The sequence below is a fragment of the Plasmodium gallinaceum genome (assembly GCF_900005855.1).
Source record: "Plasmodium gallinaceum strain 8A genome assembly, contig: PGAL8A_v1_79, whole genome shotgun sequence".
Classification (NCBI taxonomy): Eukaryota; Apicomplexa; class Aconoidasida; order Haemosporida; family Plasmodiidae; genus Plasmodium; species Plasmodium gallinaceum.
In genome coordinates this window covers 1-20,862 of record NW_021628242.1, presented here as the reverse complement: position 1 = coordinate 20,862, position 20,862 = coordinate 1, and the positions used below count along the sequence as shown (strand labels likewise).

General features: G+C 18.8%; 2 protein-coding genes and 1 pseudogene across 3 annotated transcripts, besides 2 other annotated features; all 3 read left to right on the top strand.

Moving 5' to 3' along the window:
• The first annotated feature begins 455 nt into the window (after window positions 1-455).
• Window positions 456-1,159: a repeat region.
• A 2,709-nt stretch (window positions 1,160-3,868) lies between these two features.
• PGAL8A_00266800 (fam-g protein) lies at window positions 3,869-4,829 on the top strand (the record flags this gene model as incomplete). Its single annotated transcript, XM_028671642.1, has 2 exons — window positions 3,869-3,943; window positions 4,074-4,829. The coding sequence occupies 2 exons, from the start codon at window positions 3,869-3,871 to the stop codon at window positions 4,827-4,829; spliced, it is 831 nt and encodes a 276-aa protein (XP_028528275.1).
• A 5,877-nt stretch (window positions 4,830-10,706) lies between these two features.
• PGAL8A_00266700 lies at window positions 10,707-11,787 on the top strand (annotated as a pseudogene). Its single transcript has 2 exons — window positions 10,707-10,781; window positions 10,912-11,787. Coding segments are annotated over exons 1-2 (951 nt in total).
• A 5,115-nt stretch (window positions 11,788-16,902) lies between these two features.
• PGAL8A_00266600 (fam-g protein) lies at window positions 16,903-17,685 on the top strand (the record flags this gene model as incomplete). The annotated part of the gene is made up of 2 exons (XM_028671641.1): window positions 16,903-16,977; window positions 17,107-17,685. 2 exons carry the CDS (start codon window positions 16,903-16,905, stop codon window positions 17,683-17,685), a joined length of 654 nt encoding a protein of 217 aa, XP_028528274.1.
• Window positions 17,686-19,386: 1,701 nt separating this feature from the next.
• Window positions 19,387-20,080: a repeat region.
• Window positions 20,081-20,862: the final 782 nt, after the last annotated feature.

The following is a 20,862-nucleotide window of genomic DNA, read 5'->3' as shown; positions in this document are numbered from 1 at the left end:
ATGTGAAAAAAATATTCATTTTATTAAAAAATAGAAAAAAAATTGATAAAAAGTTTTTTCGTGGCAAATTTTTATCTTCGAATTTTGAAGAGAAAATTTTATATTAACTATAATGAAATTTTCGCGTTTGTAGTATTGTATAACTTATTTTGTATTTTGTTATTTATATATGCTAATTCGCGAGAAGTGAATTTGATTTTTTAAACATTAATCATAACATTATATGTAATATATATGTGATTTAAAACTATAATTAATAAACATTTAAATTTTTAATAAAATAGGGATTTTTATTAAAATAATTAAATGCCTCATAAAAGCAATAAATGTTCAATAAAGGAAACCATACACATTTCAATGGTTTATAGTATTAAAAACAAATTTAAATTAATTTAAATGGTAGAAGAAACTCTACATGCTCGTTGTTAATCCTTTTTTTCAATACTCTACCAAAGTGGTTAATAAAAGAATTCATTAACCTTTTTGGATATAAAAGGACTAGCTATGTGGAGAATACATAGTTAGTTGTGCTAACTAAAAAAAAAAAAAAAAAAAAAAAATTATTGGAATTTTTTTTGAGAAATGTTTCTTTTGAAAAAGATAAAGATAAAAAAATAAAATAAAAAAAAAAGATTTAATTTTTTTTTTTAAAGGGAGAAGAGAATCAGAGAGAGAGATTTTTTTTTACAAAAGATAATGATATTTTTGTAAAGCGTTTAATTTGCATAATATTCATATTTTTAATTTGTGAGAGAACATTTTATACATTTGACAATAAAATTTTCACGTAATTAATATTCATATAATTAATTTGTATTTTTACTAATTGTTTATGTTTGTTAATTCAACAGCAATATGTTTAAATTGCCGAACATAACTCATAACAAAGAAATAAGCAATTTACATTTAATTAATAGTCATTATTCAATAAGGATTTAAATTTTTAATAAAAATAGGGATATTTATTAAAGTAAATAAATGGCTATTGAAATCAGAGAATGCTGAACGAAGTAGATCACATAATTAAGAATCACTCGTTCAAAGCATATAAAAATATATATAAATATATGAAAATCGTAGAGGCAACACTGCATTCTCTTTATCAATTAGTTTGTTCAGTAATCTAGCAGAGTCACCGAACACCCAGTTAATAAATCAATACTATATATCCTTTAGTATAATAATCAAATGATTCACAAGTTGTAACTAATGAAAATAATTTTTTTTATATTGTGTTCTATTTCCGCTGAATATCACTAAGTTTTCTTGACGTATAATGAACATATTTATATTTATCTATATTGTTTATATTGGTTAATACATTACTCTATAAACAATACTATTGACCTTTTTTGTATAATATTTAGACAAATAAACAGAATAAAAACATTTTATTTTGTGCATGTTAATTCGCAAGGACAATATGATATCATAAATATCTTCTCAAAAATAGTTATTCAAAAAGTATGTAAACAAAAAAAAAAAGTACATACATACTTGCACTTAATGTGAGCATACTTAAAATATTTAAATAATAATATTTTTTTTTTTTTGTGTGGGTATTTACAATTAAAAAAAAATATATATTATGATTATATATTTTTTATTCCAAAAAAAAAATGTAATCTTAAAAAAAAAAATTAGTTTTCCTTCTTTTTTTTTTTTTTTTTGTGGATAATGTGCAGACTACTATGGAATGTATATTTTTATTTTAAGCTAAAATGTAATATTAAGGAAATTACATTTTAGACTGTTGCATACATCAAAGAAAAATTAATTAACTAATTAGCCATATTTAATGCTTATTAATAAAAATAAAAATTTTATATTAAAATTAATTAGAGTTTACACTACATATTCCTAATTAATTTATTTGTTTGAAACGAGAAAAGTAATTTAACAACCATTAATAAATCAGAACTATAAATAATTTCTTTTCCTTAGGAATATTATCCTTTTTATAATAATTATAATACTTCATCAACTGTTATTTAGATAACTTAAGTTTCTATATCTCCAATACACACAGTATTCAAATTATTTTAATATTATGCAATATCTGTTTTAAATATAAGATACTTTTATATTTTAATATTTTTACTAGCAAGAACAACTTCTACATAAAGTATTAAAAAAATATAAATTATAAAAAATGCACTTTTATTAAATTTATGATTATTTCTTACAGAAAAACTACTGTTAAAATATTAAAAATTATAGTATTTATACACACTACTTTTTATTAATAATACGTCAATGATTTTAATAAATTAAATTTAAAAAATAAAAATTCTTACTAAAATTCTGCATTAATATTTACAAAGGTATCTTATAAAATTTAACCTTTCAAGAAAAAAGCTATATAACGAAAGGACAATACTTGAATTCATTTATACTATACAAATGAGTTACCTAAATTTCGTAAGTAAAATGAAAAATAAAAAAGTGTGCTATAAATATATAATACTAGAAATAAAAAAGAAAATAAACACATCGTAATAATAATCAACACTTATCAAATAAATATATAAAGGCAAAAAAAAAAAAAAAATAAAATAATTTTTTTTTATACTTAATTAGAAGATTATAATAATATATATGCAAAAAGTTATGTTATAATTCTGTTTTATCTTTATTTATTGATATTTTTTATATCACAATAAAAATGCATTCTTTTGAATTTTATAAGAAAAAATCTATTATATTTAACTAAAGATATATTTTTATATTGAGTAAATAACATTTATATTAAATATGAAACTGATAAATATTACCCGTAAAAAAGTAAATTTATAAAAATGCATTTTTAGAATAAATTAAGTAACTTTGTCAAAAAAAATAATTTTTTTTAAAAAATATTTTTTACTTTAAATATATGATTAAAAAAATAGTTTTTTTTTTTTTTTTTGTTTAAATTGTAATTAATTTATTTGACTTCAAAATGTGCTTTTTATAAGATTTGTTATTATAATTTCTTTAAAGCAAATACCTATTTTAACTTTTTCTTTTTAATTTAATTACTTAATAAATTTTTCTTATTTTTTTTCAAATAGTTGAAAAAGTAATTTTTTTAAAAAATAGTTATAACAAAAAATATATATATACATATATTGTATAAATATTTATCAATAATAAAAATAAAAAAAAAAAGAATTAAGATAAAAAAAAGTATATTAGAAAAATCAAAAATGTTATATTTAAATGAAAAATATTCGCAAACAAAAATTAGTTTTTTATTAAGTGAAAAATTGTGACAACTGTAGTATATTGCATGACAAATACATGCGTATAAAAATTTTTAATTTATAGATTTTCTTTTTCATTTTTTGATGGAGATATATCTCTATAATTTACAAAGATTCATATATATAAGTCATAATATACTGTATATAAAATAATTTGAAGTTCGACATAATTCACAGAAATTGGTAGTTTAGAAACTAAAAATAAAAAAAATCGTTTAATATTAAATGTATATCATTTATAATTTTTATGAGCATTAATTTGAAAATATTTAATTTTTTTACATACTTTAAAGATAAATAAAATGTTCTTAAAGTAACATTATTCGAATTATTATCTTTTTTATCTATTCGTAAATTAACATTCTTATTTTATTTTTTAAAGAAATAAGAATATTATTCTTATCTAAAGTAACCATAATATCATATGTAATAATAAAAAATTAGAAATTACATTTCATATATGAAAAAAATTTTCTATTTTAAAAATTTAAGAAATTAATATAAGTTATAATAATATTTAAATTAATATTACAAATCCATAATCTAGTTATATTGAAAATTGAAACAATTTTAAATCTGAATTAACAACTTCAACTTGAATATTATTATATAAATATATTAATATGAAAACGTTAACTTTATATTTAAAAATTACTACATTCCTTCTTTTAATTTGGATGTATGAATGTTTTTATAACGTAAGTTAAAATTTTTACAAAAAATATACATATAGATATATTTTATTTCTAATTATTTTAAACATACCATTTGATTTACTATTCTAGCAAAAGAAACATTCTACTAAAAAAATTTTTATTTAATCCATAGTGTGATTCCTATAAAACATTGATTGATAAAAATATATTGCAAATAAAAAATGTGTTAAAATATGAAAGAGTATTAACAGAGGGTGACATAGCAGGAGAAAAACAAACTAACGCTGAAGGATGCCAAGAAGAATGTCCATTAGATAATGAAAAAAACAAATGTAATAATCCAGTTCAATACAAGAATCAGTGCGATCCACATCATGGAGTCAAAACTCCATCATTGTGGGAGAGTTTTGATAAAAAAGCAAAAGAAATAGACCCTAAATTGAGAGAGCAAGAATTGAATATTGAATTGAGAAAAATTTCACATGAAAACGTTGATCCATTTTCAAAAATTTATCAACGACACAATCCTGATGAAGGAAGACAAATATTAATTCTTAGCGTTACGAAAGATCACTCAGACTTAAAGAAATTATTAGACGAATGCAGAAAAGAGAAGAGAGACAATAAAGCAGAATCAGAATGTAAGAAAGAAATCGAAGAAAATAAAACAGAATTGGAATCTAAGAAATTGATGATAGACAATAAAACAGAATTGGAATCTATGAAAGAGATGAAAGAAAATAAAACAGAATCCGAATCTAAGAATGATATGAGAGACAATATAACAGAATTCGAATGGATGAATGAGATGATAAAAAATGAAACGGAATGCGAATCTGAACCTGAGAATGAGATGAGAGAAAATAAAAAAAAAAATAAGAAATCAAATATTTTGAAATTTCTTTTTTGTTGTTGTGATAACCATTAAGAGAATAAAAATTAATGTTTTAACAGAGAATATAGGATTATTCATGCACAGGATCTAGTTAAAAAAAAGAAAAATTAATATATTTTATAAATTTTTTTTATAGAGATGTATTTTATTTTTTAAAAAGTAAAAAAATTAAAAGAGAAAAATTTTTTAGAAAAAAAAAAAATTTCATGAAAATATTTTTTAATTTTTAAGAATAAAATTTTCATTAAATGATATTAATATAAATAAAATTTTTTTTTATTGTATAAGTATTTTTATTATTTTTAAAAGCAGTGAACTTAAATTACTAAAAATTACTTATAAAAAACAATAAATATTTTGTAATTAAAAATTAATAATTAATGTGAATATATGTTTTTAATAAAAATACATAATTTTTATCAAAGTAAATTCACAATGAACCACATTATTTCAGTTTATTTGTTTATATAATTAAAATTATATTTAAAACTTGTTTAATTACTAGAGAAAACTCCATATTCTCTTTAATAATTTGTTTTTCATTACTCTAGCAAATTGATTGAATGATAATTTAATAAATTAAAAATATAAATTATGTAAAGTAAATAAATCAGGTAGTAAATGTAGAGGATAATATAGAAGAAAAAAAGTTGGATGAAGAACTATTACCAGCTAACCAACATGGCAAAAAAAGAACACAAAAAGGAAAAAAAAAAAAAAGTCTTAATTGAGAATTATTAGAGTTGAAGATTTATTAATAAAAGGAATTATTAACCTTTTTGAGAAAAAAATTAATAGTTATATGGAAAATAAATAGACATGAAAGTACTAGATAAATGAAAAAAAATAGAATTGAATAGTGTGAAAAAAATATTCAAGTTATTAGAAAATGGAAGAAAAATTGATAAAAAGTTTTTTCGTGGAAAATTTTTATCTTCGAATTTTAAAGAGAAAATTTTATATTAACAATAATAAAATTTTTGTGTTTGTAGTATTTTATAACTTATTTTGTGTTTTGTTATTTATATTTGTTAATTCGCGAGAAGTGAATTTGAATTGTTAAACATTAATCATAACATTATAAGTAATATATATGTGATTTAAAACTATAATTGATAAAGATTTAAATTTTTATAAGAATAGGGAATTTTATTAAAATAATTAAATCCCTCTTAAAAACAATAAATGCTCAATGAAGGAGACCATATACATTTCAATGGTTTATAGTATTAAAAATATATTTAAATTCATTTAAATGGTAGAAGAAACTCTACATACTTGTTGTTAATCCTTTTTTTCAATACTCAAGCAAAGTAATGAATAGGAAACTAATATACCATTAATTACATTTATTTTACTTATATTATGATTTATATTCAACAGTTCAAATTTATTGCGCTCAAATTAACAAGCATAAATAATTGATAAAATTCAAATTAAATCACGTAAGTACTGCAAAACACAAAAATTTTATTATAGTTAATATAAAATTTTCTCATTTTAATTTAAACAAAAATACACCACAATAAGCTTATTTAGTCAATAACTTTTACTTCTATTTTTTGACCACTAAATTCCTTTTAAAAAAAGTAAAAATTTATTTTTTTGTGTATTTAAATTACAAAAATAAAAAAAACATTAATTAATTTTTTTCTTTTTTTTTTACTTAACTATTATATGTTGGTTAATAAAGTGTATTATTAAACTTTTTGAAAATAAACGATAATAGTTGTATGGAAAAAATATAGTTATACATGCAATTTCTAGATGCAAAAAAAAAAAATAAAAAAAAAAAAAAATTAATTGTTAATTTCTTTATTTTCATTTTCTAATTTTTAAATACAAAAAAAAAAAATATATTTATTTTTTTTTTGAAATGATTAATTTTTCAGTTGAATTATTAATTTGTTTATTTCTTATTCAATAATTTTGATAGAGTATTGTTTTATTAACTGGGTGTTCGGTGACTTTTCTAAAGTACTGAACAAACAAATTAATAAAGAACATATCGTGTTGCCTCTACGGTTTTTATGTATGTATATATATTTTTATATACTTTGAACGAGTAATTCTTAATTATGTGATTAGTTAATAAGATGCTTTATTAACCTTTTTGGAAAATAAATGGACTAGTTAAATGAAGAATACGAAGTTGGTCATGCATACACAATAAAAAAAAAATGATTATCAATTTTTTCTTGTTTGTACTTTTTTTAAAAGAAAAAGTACAAAGACCGTTAGGAAAAAAAATTGATAAAAAAAGAAAATGCCAATACTGTCAGTAAAAAAATTGATAAAAAAAAAATCAGTTGGAAAAAGATTTGTCACGAATAAAAAAATAAATAAAAAAAAAAAAAAAAAGAAAAAAGAATTTTTTAGGGAATGAAATATGTTTTGTGATGAATTTTGTAAAAGAAAATTTTATACATATAAAATAAAATTTTCATATGAAAAAATATTTATATAATTTTTTTTGTATTGTCTATAATTTCTTAACTTTGTGGTTAATAAAAGGCTTCATTAAACTATTTCGTAATGAAAAAGATTAGCTATATGAAAAATAAGTATTGATTGTGCACACGCGAAAAAAAAAAAAAAAAAAAAAAAAAAAATTATTGAATATTTTTTTTAATTTTTTTTTCTTTTAATAAATGGAGATACTTAAAAAAAAAAAATATTTATTTTTTATAAATGATTTAATTCAGAAGAAAAAGAATGGTAAAATAAAAATTGAGAGTAAGATTTAGTACCAACAAAAATGAGATCCTAAATAGATAATAAAGTTAACATAAGAGAGCTTAATTTGCATAATATTTATATTTTTAATTTGTGAGAGAAAATTTTATACATATGATAATAAAATTTCTACGTAATTAATATTCATATAATTAATATGCATTTTTACTAATTGTTTATGTTATTTAATTCAACAACAATATATTTAAATTGCTGAACATAACTCATAACAAAGAAATAAATAAATTACAATTAAATTATAATAAATATTCAATAAGGATTTTTATTAAAGTAAATAAATGCCTATTGAAATCAGAGAATGCTGAATGAAGTAGATTACATAAATAAGGATCAATCGTTCAAAGCATATAAAAATATATATAAATACATCAAAATCATAGAGGTAACTCTACATATTCTTTATTAACTTGTTTGTTCGTTATTCTAGCAAAGTCACCGAACATCCAGTTAATAAATCAGTACTCTAGCAAAGTCACCGAACACCCAGTTAATAAACCAATACCATAGACCTTTAGTATAATAATCAAATGTTTCACAAGTTGTAACTATTGGAAATAATTTTTTTTATTTCGTTCTCTATTTCCGCTGAATGTCACTAAGTTTTCTTGACGTATAGTGAACATATTTAGCTTTATCTATATTGTTTATATTGGTTAATACATTGCTCTATAAACAATAATATTGACCTTTTTTGTATAATATTTAGACTAACAAATAGAATAAAAACATTTTATTTTGTGCATGCTAATTCGTAAGGACAACCTGATATCATAAATGTTTTATCTAAAATAGTTATTCAAAAAGCATGTAAAATAAAAAAATATATATATACATACTTGCACTTTAAGAGAGTGCACTTAAAAAAAAATATATATTATGATGATATTTTTCTTATTACAAAAAAAAAATGTAATCTTAAAAAAAAAAATTAGTTTTTTTTTTTTTTTTTTTTGGAGGATAAGGTACAGACTACTATAGAATGTATATTTTTATTTTAAGCTAAAATGTAATATTAAGGAAATTACATTTTAGAGTGTTGCTTATACTAAAAAAAAATAATCAACTAAACAATATTTAATGTTTATTAATAATAATAAAAATTCTATATTAAAATTAATTAGAGTTTACACTACATATTCCTAATTAATTTATTTGTTTGACACGAGAAAAGTAAATTAACAGCCATCAATAAATCATAGATATAAATAATTTGTTTTCCTTCAGAATATTATCTTATTTATAATAATTATAATAATTTTAATACTTCATGAACTGTCTTTTGGATAATTTAAGTTTCTATATCTCCAATACGTACAATATTCAAATTATTTTAATATCATGTAATATCTATGTTAAATGTAAGACTCTTTAATATTTTACATATTTTTACTTGTAAGAACAACTTCAACATATAATATTAAAAAAATATAAATCATAAAAAATGCACTTATATTAAATTTACGATTATTTTTAAGAGAAAAATTAGTGTTAAAATATTAAAAATGATAATATTTAAACATACCACTTTTTATTAATAATACATCAAAGATTTTAACAAAATAAATTTAAAAAATAAAAATTTTTATTAAAATTCTACGTTAATATTTACAAAGATTTCTTAAAAAAATTTAACCTTTTAAGAAAAATTTTATATTAAAAAAGGACAATTGTTGAATTCATTTATACTATATAAATGAGTTACCTAAATTGTTTGGTAAGAAAATGAAAAATAAAAAATTGTGGTATAAATATATACAACTAAAAATAAAAATAAAATAAACACATCGTAATAGTAATCAACACTTATCAAATAAATATATAAAGGCAAAAAAAAAAAAAAATAATTTTTTTTTATATTTAATTAGAGATTATAATAATATATATACAAAATGTTATTTTATAATTCTGTTTTATCATTATTTATTGATATTTTTTATATCACTATAAAAATGAATTCTTTTGAATTTTATAAGAAAAAACCTATAATATTTAACTAAAGATATATTTTTATATTCAGTAAATAACATTTACATTAATTTTGAAACTTATAAATGTTACTAGAAAAAAAGTAAATTTATAAAAATTTATTTTTGGAATAAATTAAGTAACTATGTCAAAAAATAAAACTTTTTTCAAAAAAATATTTTTTACTGTAAAAATATGATTAAAAAAATAGTATTTTTTTTTTTAAATTATAATTAATTTATTTGACTGCAAAATGTGCTTTTTATAAATTTGTTATTATAATTTCATTAAAGTAAATATCTATTTTCTCTTTTTTTTTTGAATTTAAGTACTTAATAAATTTTTCTTATTTTTTTTCAAATAGTTAAAAAAGTAATTTTTTTTAAACAATAGTTATAATAAAAAATAAATATATACATATATTGTATAAACATTTATCAATAATAAAATTAAAAAAAAAAGAAATAAGATAAAAAAAATATATTAGAAAAATAAAAAAAGTTATATTTAAAAGAAAAATATACACAAACAAAAATTAGTTTTATATTAAGTTAAAAATTGTGAAAAATGTAGAATACTGCATGAAAAATAAATGCGTATAAAAATTTTTAATTTATAGAGTTTTTTTTTCTTTTTTTGATGGACATATATCTACATAATATACGAAGATTTATATTTATAAATCATAATATACCGTATATAAAGTAATTTAATGTTCGACATAATTCATAGAGATTGATAGTTTAGAAGAAAAAAATAAAAAAAATTCTTTAACATTAAATGTAAACATTTATAATTTTTATTTGCATTAAATTAAAAACATTTAATTTCTTTACCTAATTTAAAGATAAATAAAATTTTAATAAAATATTTTTCAAATAACTTTATCCGATTTATTAAATTTTTTATTTATTTGTAAATTAACATTCTTATTTTATTTTTTAAAGAATTGAGAATATCATTCCTATCTAAAGTAATAATAACATCATATGTAATAATAAAAAATTAGAAATTACATTTCTCATATGAAAATAATTTTCTATTTTATAAATATAAGAAATTAATATAAGATATAATAATATCAAAATTAATATTACAAATCCATAATTTAGTATTATTCAAAATTGAAACAATTTTGCACCTGAATTAACATCTTCTACTTCATTATTATTATATAAATATATTAATATGAAAACGTTAATTTTATTTTTAAATATTACTACATTCCTTCTTTTAATTTGGATATGTCAATGTTTTTATAATGTAAGTTAAAATTTTTTCAAAAAATATACAAATATATATATTTTATTTCTAATTATTTTAAACATACCATTTGATTTACTATTCTAGCAAAAGAAACATTCTACTAAAAAAATTTTTATTTAATCCATAGTGTGATTCCTATAAAACATTGATTGATAAATATATATTGCAAACAAAAAATGAGTTAAAATATGAAAGAACATTAACAGAGGGTGATATAGCAGCATAAAAGCAATCTTACGCTGAAGGATGCCCAGAAGAGTGTCCGTTAGATAATAAAAAGAGCACATGGGAAAATCCGGATATATACAAGAATCCGTACAATTATTGGAATAAGGTCATTGCTCCACAAATGCGGGAGCTATTTAATAAAGAAACAAGGGGAATGGACCCTATATTGAAAGAAGAAAAATGGAATAATGAATGGAATAAAATTTCAGCTAACCAAGTTAAAGATCTATTATCAATATCTCATCGACATGATATTTCAGAAAAAGAAAAAGTAAAATTAATTGATAATGCTATGGATGAACTTCTATTAGAATTTGAGATATTTTTATACGAATGTGTGAATGAGATGTTAAAAATATATATAACAGAAACCGAATGTAGGAAAGAGATGAGAGAGCATAAAAGAGAATCCAAATCTAAGAATGAGATGGGAGACAATAAAGAAGAATCCAAATCTAAGAAAGAGATCAGAGACAATAAAACAAAATCCGAATCTATGGAAGAGATGAGATACAATAAAAGAGAATCCGAATCTACGAAAGAGATGAGAGACAATAAAACAAAATCCGAATCTATGGAAGAGATGATAGACAATAAAACAAAATCCGAATATACGAAAGAGATGAGAGACAATAAAACAGAATCCGAATCTAAGAAAGAGATGAGAGAAAATAAAACAGAATCGGAATCTAAGAAAGAGCAGGAAAAAAATAAAATAAAAAAAAAGAAATCAAATATTTTCAAATTTCTTTTTAATAGGTTTATTAACCATTAAAGGAATAAAAATTAATGGTTTAACAGAGAATGTAGGATTATTCATGAGAAAGATCCAGTTAAAACATAGAAAAATTAATATTTTGTCTAAATTTTTTTGATAGAGATATATTTTATTTTTTAAAAAAAAAAAGAAATTAAAAGAGAAAATTTTTTTAGAAAGAAAAAATTTCATGAGAATAGTTTTTAAGTTTTAAGAATAAAATTTTCGTTAAGTGATATAAATATAATTAAATTTTTTTTTTTATTATTTATGTATTTTTATTATTTTTCGAAGCAGTGAACTTAAATTACTGAAAATTACTTATAAAAAGCAATAAATATTTTGTACTTAAAAATTAACAATCAATGAGAATATATGTTTTTAATAAAAATACATAATTTTTATCAAAGTAAATTCACAATGGAACCGCATTGTTGCAGTTTACTTATTTATTTCATTAATATTAGATTTAAAATCCATTTAATTACTAGAGAAAACTCCATAAAAAAAAAAAAAAAAAATAAAATAATAAAATAAAATAAAAAATAACATACAATGAAATAAGATAAAATTATAAAAACAAATAAATCAAATGTAATGTGTATGCTGTATTTTTAGATTAAAATGTCATTGCTGTATAATGAAAAAACAAAAAAAAAAAAAAAACAAAATGATATTTTAACTTTCAAATTTCAGTTATTCTATGGTTTTATTTTTTATCTTATAGATTTATTACTGATTCATATTTAATATAATGTACAATATTTTGAAATATTAAAACTTTTTGAAAAAAAAAAATAAAGATCATATATTTACAATAAATGAATAAAGGAATGTTTAAAGAATAGTATTATTCTTAAGTAATTAAAATACATAAGAAATATAAAATTAAATATAGTTCTATAAAAATTTCTTTAATGATATTTTATTATTTAAAATACTTTTCCTTATTTGCTTCAAGTGTAAAATATTATTTCTTAATTTTCTTTTGATTGTTTAGAGATTTTTTAAATTGTTTTTATATTAAAATATTAATTTTGTTTCTAATTTAATTATGTATTAAATCAGGAAAAAAATTAATCCTTGGTATATATAAAAATTTCAAAAATATTCATTTGTATAATAAGAGAATTATTAAATACAACTTCTAATGCCAAATTATTTTTATAAATTAAGGTCTCTTGAAGATCCTTTATTTTTATTTTTTTTTTATTATTATTAAAATATGCATTATGTGTAAAAGAAAATAGTACTAAAATAATACTTTTTCGTTTTGAAAAAAAAAAAAAAAAAAAAAATTTAAAAGGAAAGTGATCAACAGTTTCCTTTTAATAATGAGAAAACAAGTTAATACAGAGTATGTAGCACGATATATTAATTTTAAATGTTACAAAATTATATTGATGCNGCATTGTTGCAGTTTACTTATTTATTTCATTAATATTAGATTTAAAATCCATTTAATTACTAGAGAAAACTCCATATTCTCTTTAATAATTTCTTCTTCATTACTCTAGCAAATTCATTGAATGATAATTTAATAAATTAAAAATGTATATTATGGAAAGTAAATAAATCAGGTAATAAATGTAGAGGATAAAATAGAAAAAAAAAATTTGGATGCAGAATTATTACCAGCTGGTTTATTAACTGGATGTTCGGTGACGTTGTGATTTATAAACTGGGTTTTCGTGGACTTTACTCTAGTACTGAACAATCAAATTAATAAAGAGCATGTAGAGATGCCTCTACGATTTTGGTGTATTTATATATACTTTTATATACTTTGAACGAGTTATTCTTAATTATGTGATCTACTTCGTTCAGAATTCTTTTATTTCAATAGGTATTTATTTACTTTAATAAAAATCCGTATTGTATATTGATTATGATTTAATTGTTATTTATTTATTTCTTTGTTATGAGTTATGTTCAGCAATTTAAATATATTGCTGTATAATTAACAACCATAATCAATTAGTAAAAATGCATATAAATTATATGAATATTAATTGCGTTAAATTTTATTGTCATATGTATAAAATTTTCTCTCAAAAATTCAAAATATAAATATTATTCAAATTAAACCCTTTTATAAACATATTATTATCTTTTGTAAAAAAAAATCCCTCTCTCCATAAAACTCTTCTCTTCCAAAAAAAAAAAAATAAATAAATCTTTTTTTATTTTTTTTTTTTTTTTTTTATCTTTATCTTCATCTTTTTCAAAAGAAAAATATCTCAAAAAAAAATTCCAATAATTTTTTTTTCTTTTTTTTTTTTTTTTCGTCAGCACAACGTACTAGGTATTCTTCATATAGCTAGTCCTCTTTATAGCCAAGCAAGCTAATGAAGCCTTTTATTAACTAGTACTCTAGCAAAGTCACCGAATACCTAGTTAATAAATCAATACCATAGATCCTTTAGAATAATAATCAAATGTTTCACAAGTTGTAACTAATGAAAATAATTTTTTTTATATTGTGTTCTATTTCCGCTGAATATCACTAAGTTTTCTTGACATATAATGAACATATTTATATTTATCTATATTGTTTATATTGGTTAATACATTGCTCTATAAACAATACTATTGACCTTTCTTGTATAATATTTGGACTAACAAATAAAATAAAAACATTTAATTTTGTGCATGTTAATTCTAAAGGACAATTTGCTATCATAAATGTTTTCTATAAAATAGTTATTCAAAAAGTATGTAAACAAAAAATATATGTACATACATACTTGCACTTAAAGTAAGCGTACTTAAAATATTTAAATAATAATATTTTTTTTGTGTGGGTATTTACAATTAAAAAAAAATATATGTTATGATTATATTTTTTTCATTACTAAAAAAAAATGTAATCTTAAAAAAAAAAATTAGTTTTCCTTTTTTTTTTTTTTTGCAGGATAATGTGCAGACTACTATGGAATGTATATTTTTATATTAAGCTAAAATGTAATATTAAGGAAATTACATTTTAGACTGTTGCATACATTAAAGAAAAATTAATTATCTAATTAGCCATATTTAATGTTTATTAATAAAAATAAAAATTTTGTATTAAAATTAAGTAGAGTTTACACCGCATATTCCTTATTAATTTATTTCTTTGACACAAGAAAAGTAATTTAACAACCATTAATTAATCATAGCTATAAATAATTTCTTTTCCTTAGGAATATTATCCTTTTTATAATAATTATAATAATTTTAATACTTCATGAACTGTTATTTGGATAATTTAAGTTTCTATATCTCCAATACACACAGTATTCAAATTATTTTAATATTATGCAATATCTGTTTTAAATATAAGATACTTTTATATTCTACATATTTTTACTGGTAAGAACAATTTCTACATATAATATTAAAAAATTATAAATCATACAAAATGTACTTTTATTAAATTTATAATTATTTCTTAGAGCAAAATTAGCATTAAAATATTAAAAATAATAGTATATATACACACTACTTTTTATTAATAATACGTCAAAGATTCTAACAAATTAAATTAAAAAAAATAAAAATTCTTATTAAAATTCCGCATTAATATTTACAAAGGTATCTTATAAAATTTAACCTTTTATGAAAAAAGTTATATTACGAAGGGACAATTCTTGAATTCATTTATACTATATAAGTGAGTTACGTAAATTTTTCGGTAAGTAAAATGAAAAATAAAAATTGTACTATAAATATATGAAACTAAAAGTAAAAAAAAAAAAATAAAAACATCTTAATAATTATCAACACTTATCAAATAAATATATAAAGGCGAAAAAAAAAAAAAAAATAAAATAATTTTTTTTATATTTAATTATAAGATTATAGTAATATATATGTAAAAATTTATTTTATAATTCTATTTTATCTTTATTTATTGATATTTTTTATATCACAATAAAAATGTATTCTTTTAAATTTTATAAGAAAAAATCTATTATATTTAACTAAAGATATATTTTTATATTCAGTAAATAACATTTATATTAATTTTAAAACTAATAAATATTACTCGTAAAAAAGTAAATTTATAAAAATGTATTTTTAGAATAAATTAAGTAACTTTGTCAAAAAAAATAATTTTTTTTAAAAAATAGTTTTTACTTTAAATATATGATTAAAAAAATAGTTTTTTTTTTTTTTTTTTTAAATTGTAATTAATTTATTTGATTTCAAAATGTGCTTTTCATAAGATTTGTTATTATAATTTCTTTAAAGTAAATACCTATTTTAACTTTTTCTTTTTAATTTAAGTACTTAATAAATTTTTCTTATTTTTTTTCAAATAGTTGAAAAAGTAATTTTTTTAAAAAATAGATATAACAAAAAATATATATATACATATAATGTATAAATATTTATCAATAATAAAAATAAAAAAAAAAAGAATTAAGATAAAAAAAAGTATATTAGAAAAATCAAAAATGTTATATTTAAAAGAAAAATATTCGCAAACAAAAATTAGTTTTTTATTAAGTGAAAAATTGTGACAACTGTAGTATACTGCATGACAAATACATGCGTATAAAAATTTTTAATTTATGGATTTTTTTTTTCTTTTTTTGACGGAGATATATCTATATAATATATGAAGATTTATATTTATAAATTATAATATACTGCATATAAAATAATTTAAAGTTCGACATAATTCACAGAATTTGGTAGTTTAGAATATATAAATATAAAAAATTCGTTTAATATTAAATGTATATCACTTATAATTTTTATGTGAATTAAATTAAAAATATTTAATTTTTTACATAACTTAAAGATAAATAAAACTTTAATAAAATATTTTTAAAATAACATTATCCAATTTATTATATTTTTTAGCTATTCTTAAATTAACATTCTTATTTTATTTTTTAAAGATTTAAGAATATTATTTGTATTTAAAGTAACCATAATATCATAAGTAATAATAAAAAATTAGAAATTACATTTCTCATATAAAAATAATTTCATATTTTATAAATTTTAGAAAATAATATAAGTTATAACAATATCTAAATTAATATTACAAATCCATAATTTAGTATTATTGAAAATTGAAACAATTTTACACCTGAATTAACAACTTCCACTTCAATATTATTCAATAAATATATTAATATGAAAACGTTAACTTTATATTCAAAAATTACTACATTCCTTCTTTTAATATGGATGTATCAATGTTTTTATAACGTAAGTTAAAATTTTTACAAAAAATATACATATAGATATATTTTATATCTAATTCTTTTTAACATTCTATTTAATTTTCTATTCTAACAAAAGAAACATTCTTTTAAAAAATTTTTATTTAATCCATAGTGTGATTACTATAAAACATGGACTGATAAAAATATATTGCAAACAAAACATGAGTTAAAATATGAAAGAGTATTAACAGAGGGTGACATAGCAGATGAAAACCAATCTAAAGCTGAAGGATGTCTAGAGGAATGCCCATCATATAATAAAAAAAAAAAAAAAAAAAATCGATTTCAATACCAGAATCCATCTCATGGAGTCACAACTCCATCATTGTGGGAGAGTTTTGATAAAAAAGCAAAAGAAATGGACTCTAATTTGAGAGACCATGAATTGAATATTAAATGGAATGATGTTTCACGTGACAATGTTATTAATCTATCTTCAAAAATTTATCAACGAAATATTCCAGGTGAAGGAAGACAAATATTAATTCTTAGTGATACGAAAGATCACTCAAACTTAAAGAAATTATTAGACGAATTGAAGAAAGAGATAAGAGACAATAAAACAGAATTCGAATCTATGAAAGAGATGAGAAACAATAAAACAGAATCCGAATCTAAAAAAGAGATGAGAGGATATATGACATTTTACGAATTTATGAAAGAGAAGATATACAATAAAACAGAACACTAATCTATGAATGAAATGATAGACAATAAAACAGAATCCGAATCTATGAAAGAGATGAGAAACAATAAAACAGAATCCGAATCTAAGAATGAAATGACAGAAAATAAAAAAAAAAAAAGAAATCAAATATTTTGAAATTTCCTTTTTGTAGGTGTGATAACCATTGAGAGAATAAAAATTAATATTTTAACAGAAAATATAGGATTATTCATACACAGGATCTAGTTAAAAAAGAGAAAAATTAATATATTTTATAAATCTTTTTTATAGAGATTTATTTTATTTTTTTAAAAGAAAAAAAATTAAAAGAGAAAAATTTTTTAGAAAAAAAAAGTTTCATGAGAATATTTTTAAATTTTTAAGAATAATTTTTTCATTAATTAATATTAATATAATTAAATTTTTTTTTTTATTATTTAAGTATTTTTATTATTTTTCAAACAAATGAACTTAAATTACTGAAAATTACTTATAAAAAGCAATAAATATTTTGTACTTAAAAATTAATAATTAATGAGAATATATGTTTTTAATAAAAATACATAATTTTTATCAAAGTAAATTCACAATGAACCGCATTGTTGCAGTTTACTTGTTTATATCATTAAAATTAGATTTAAAATTCATTTAATTACTAGAGAAAATTCCATATTCTTTTTAATAATATGTTTTTCATTACTATAGTAAATTCATTGAATGATAATTTAATAAATTAAAAATGTAAATTAAGGAAAGTAAATAAATCAGGTAGTAAATGTAGAGGATAAAATAGAAGAAAAAAAGTTTGATATAAAATTATTACGAGCTTATCTACGTGACAAAAAAAGGACACAAAAAAGAAAAAAAAAGTCTTTATTGAGAATTATTAGAGTTAATGATGTGTTAAATAAAAGGAATTATTAGCCTTTTTTAGAAAAAAATTAATAGCTATATTGAAAATAATAGACATGTGATTTATTAACTGGGTGTTCGGTGACTTCATAGAGTTCTGAACAAACCAATTAATAAAGAGCATGCAGATGTGTCTCTACGATTTTGTTGTATTTATATATATTTTTATATACTTTGAACGAGTGATTCTTAATTATATGATATACTTCGTTCAGCATTCTTTGGTTTCAATAGGTATTTATTTACTTTAATAAAAAATCCCTATTTTTAATAATAATTTAAATCCTTATTGAAAATTGATTATTATTTAATTGTAATTTATTCATTTCTTTGTTATGAGTTATGTTCAGCAATTTAAATATATTGTTGTTGAATTAACAAACATAAACAATTTGTAAAAATGAAAATAAATAATATGAATATTAATTACGTGAATATTTTATTGACATTTCTAGAGTATTGAACAGATATATTAATAAAGAGCTTTTATAGTTTCCTCTACTAATTTAGTGAATTTAAAAATAATTTTTCAATTCTATGAACTACAAAAATCTTTTATATATAGTCTACTTCAATGAACATTCCATGTTTTTAAAAAATATTAATTAACATTAATAAAAAACTCTGCTTTTATTAAAAATTTAATTCCTAATTGAACATTAACTATTAATTCATATATATGATTTATAATGTTATGAATAATGTTTAGGAACTCAAATCCGCTGCCTTCAAGTTAGCAAACATAGGCAATTAATGAGACATATTAAATTATATAAATATTACAAATATAAAAATTTTATTATTATGTATTGGTGGTTTATTAACTGGGTGTTCGGCTACTCTTATAGAGCATCGAACAAACAAATTAATAAAGAGCATGTAGAGTTGACTCTACCGTTTTGATGTATTTGTATATATTTTTAAATGCTTTGAACGAGTGATTCTTAATTATGTGATCTACTTCGTTCAGAATTCTTTAATTTCAATAGGTATTTATTTACTTTAACAAAAATCTTTATTTTTATTAAAAATTTAAATCCTTATTTAATATTGAATATTGACTATTAATTAAATGTAAATAATTTGCTTCTTTGTTATGAGTTATGTTAAACAATTTATATATATTGCTGTTGAATTAACAAACATAAACAATTAGTAAAAGTGCAAATTAATTATATGAATATTAATTACGTGAAAATTTTATTGGTATATATGTGTAAAATTTTCTCTTACAAAATTCATTAAAATCATACTTTGTTTTCCAAAAAAAAAAAAAATATTTTTTTTTTTATTTTTATTTACTGGTAACAAATATTTTTTCAATTGATTTTTTTTTTATGAATTTTTTTTTTTCTATCCATCTTTATTTCTTTTTTTATAAAAACAAAAACAAAAAAATTGATCATTTTTTTTTTTTTTTTTTTGTCTGTGCATTATGAACTATGTATTTTCATATAAATAGTTTTTTTATTTTCCAAAAAGGTTAATAAAGCCCTTTATTAACCATTTACAGAATGATTTTTTTTTTTTTTTTTTTTTTTCTAGAAATATATTAATTTCTTTTTAGTTTTAGCATATTAAATAGAAAAAAAATTACAGTATAATTTTTTTCATATTCTTTTAAAATAATAACATTTAAAATAAGGAAAACAAAAATTAGATATACATTAATCATAAAAAAAAAAAAAAAATGCAGAATTATATTCCATATGAAAAAGTTAAAATGAAATTATTAGATAAAGATAAAAATTAATTAAAAATTTATAAAAAAAAAAAAAAAAATAAGAAAAACTAATTTTTTTCATTATAGAAAATTGATAGCCTTTTTTTTCTTTTCATTAATATTTAATTTTTATTAACTGTAATTAATTTTAGAAAAAAGATACAAGGGTTAAATAGTTAATTTATTCTTATGATTTACTACAAATTTATAATCAAATAATTCTATTTTTTTTTTGTCTTTTCTTTTTTTTGTAATAAAAATTATATAATAAAAAAAAATAGATAAATGTTACATTTTATTAAAAAATAAGAGTATATATAACAAAATATAAAAATCTATGAAATGGTAAGAAATTACGAAATATATTGTTAGAAAAAAAAAAAAAAAAAAAAAAAAAAAAAATTTTTTTAAAAAAAAAAAAACAAAAAACATGTGGAGGTGGTTTGTCAGGGCTTCACACATATTCTTTGTCTAAAGGAGCCTCATTACTGGCCTCTGAAGAGACAAGGGAGGTGGAGAAGGATGACAAGGTTTGCATTAATTGCACAGCTATCTGTTGTTGCAGG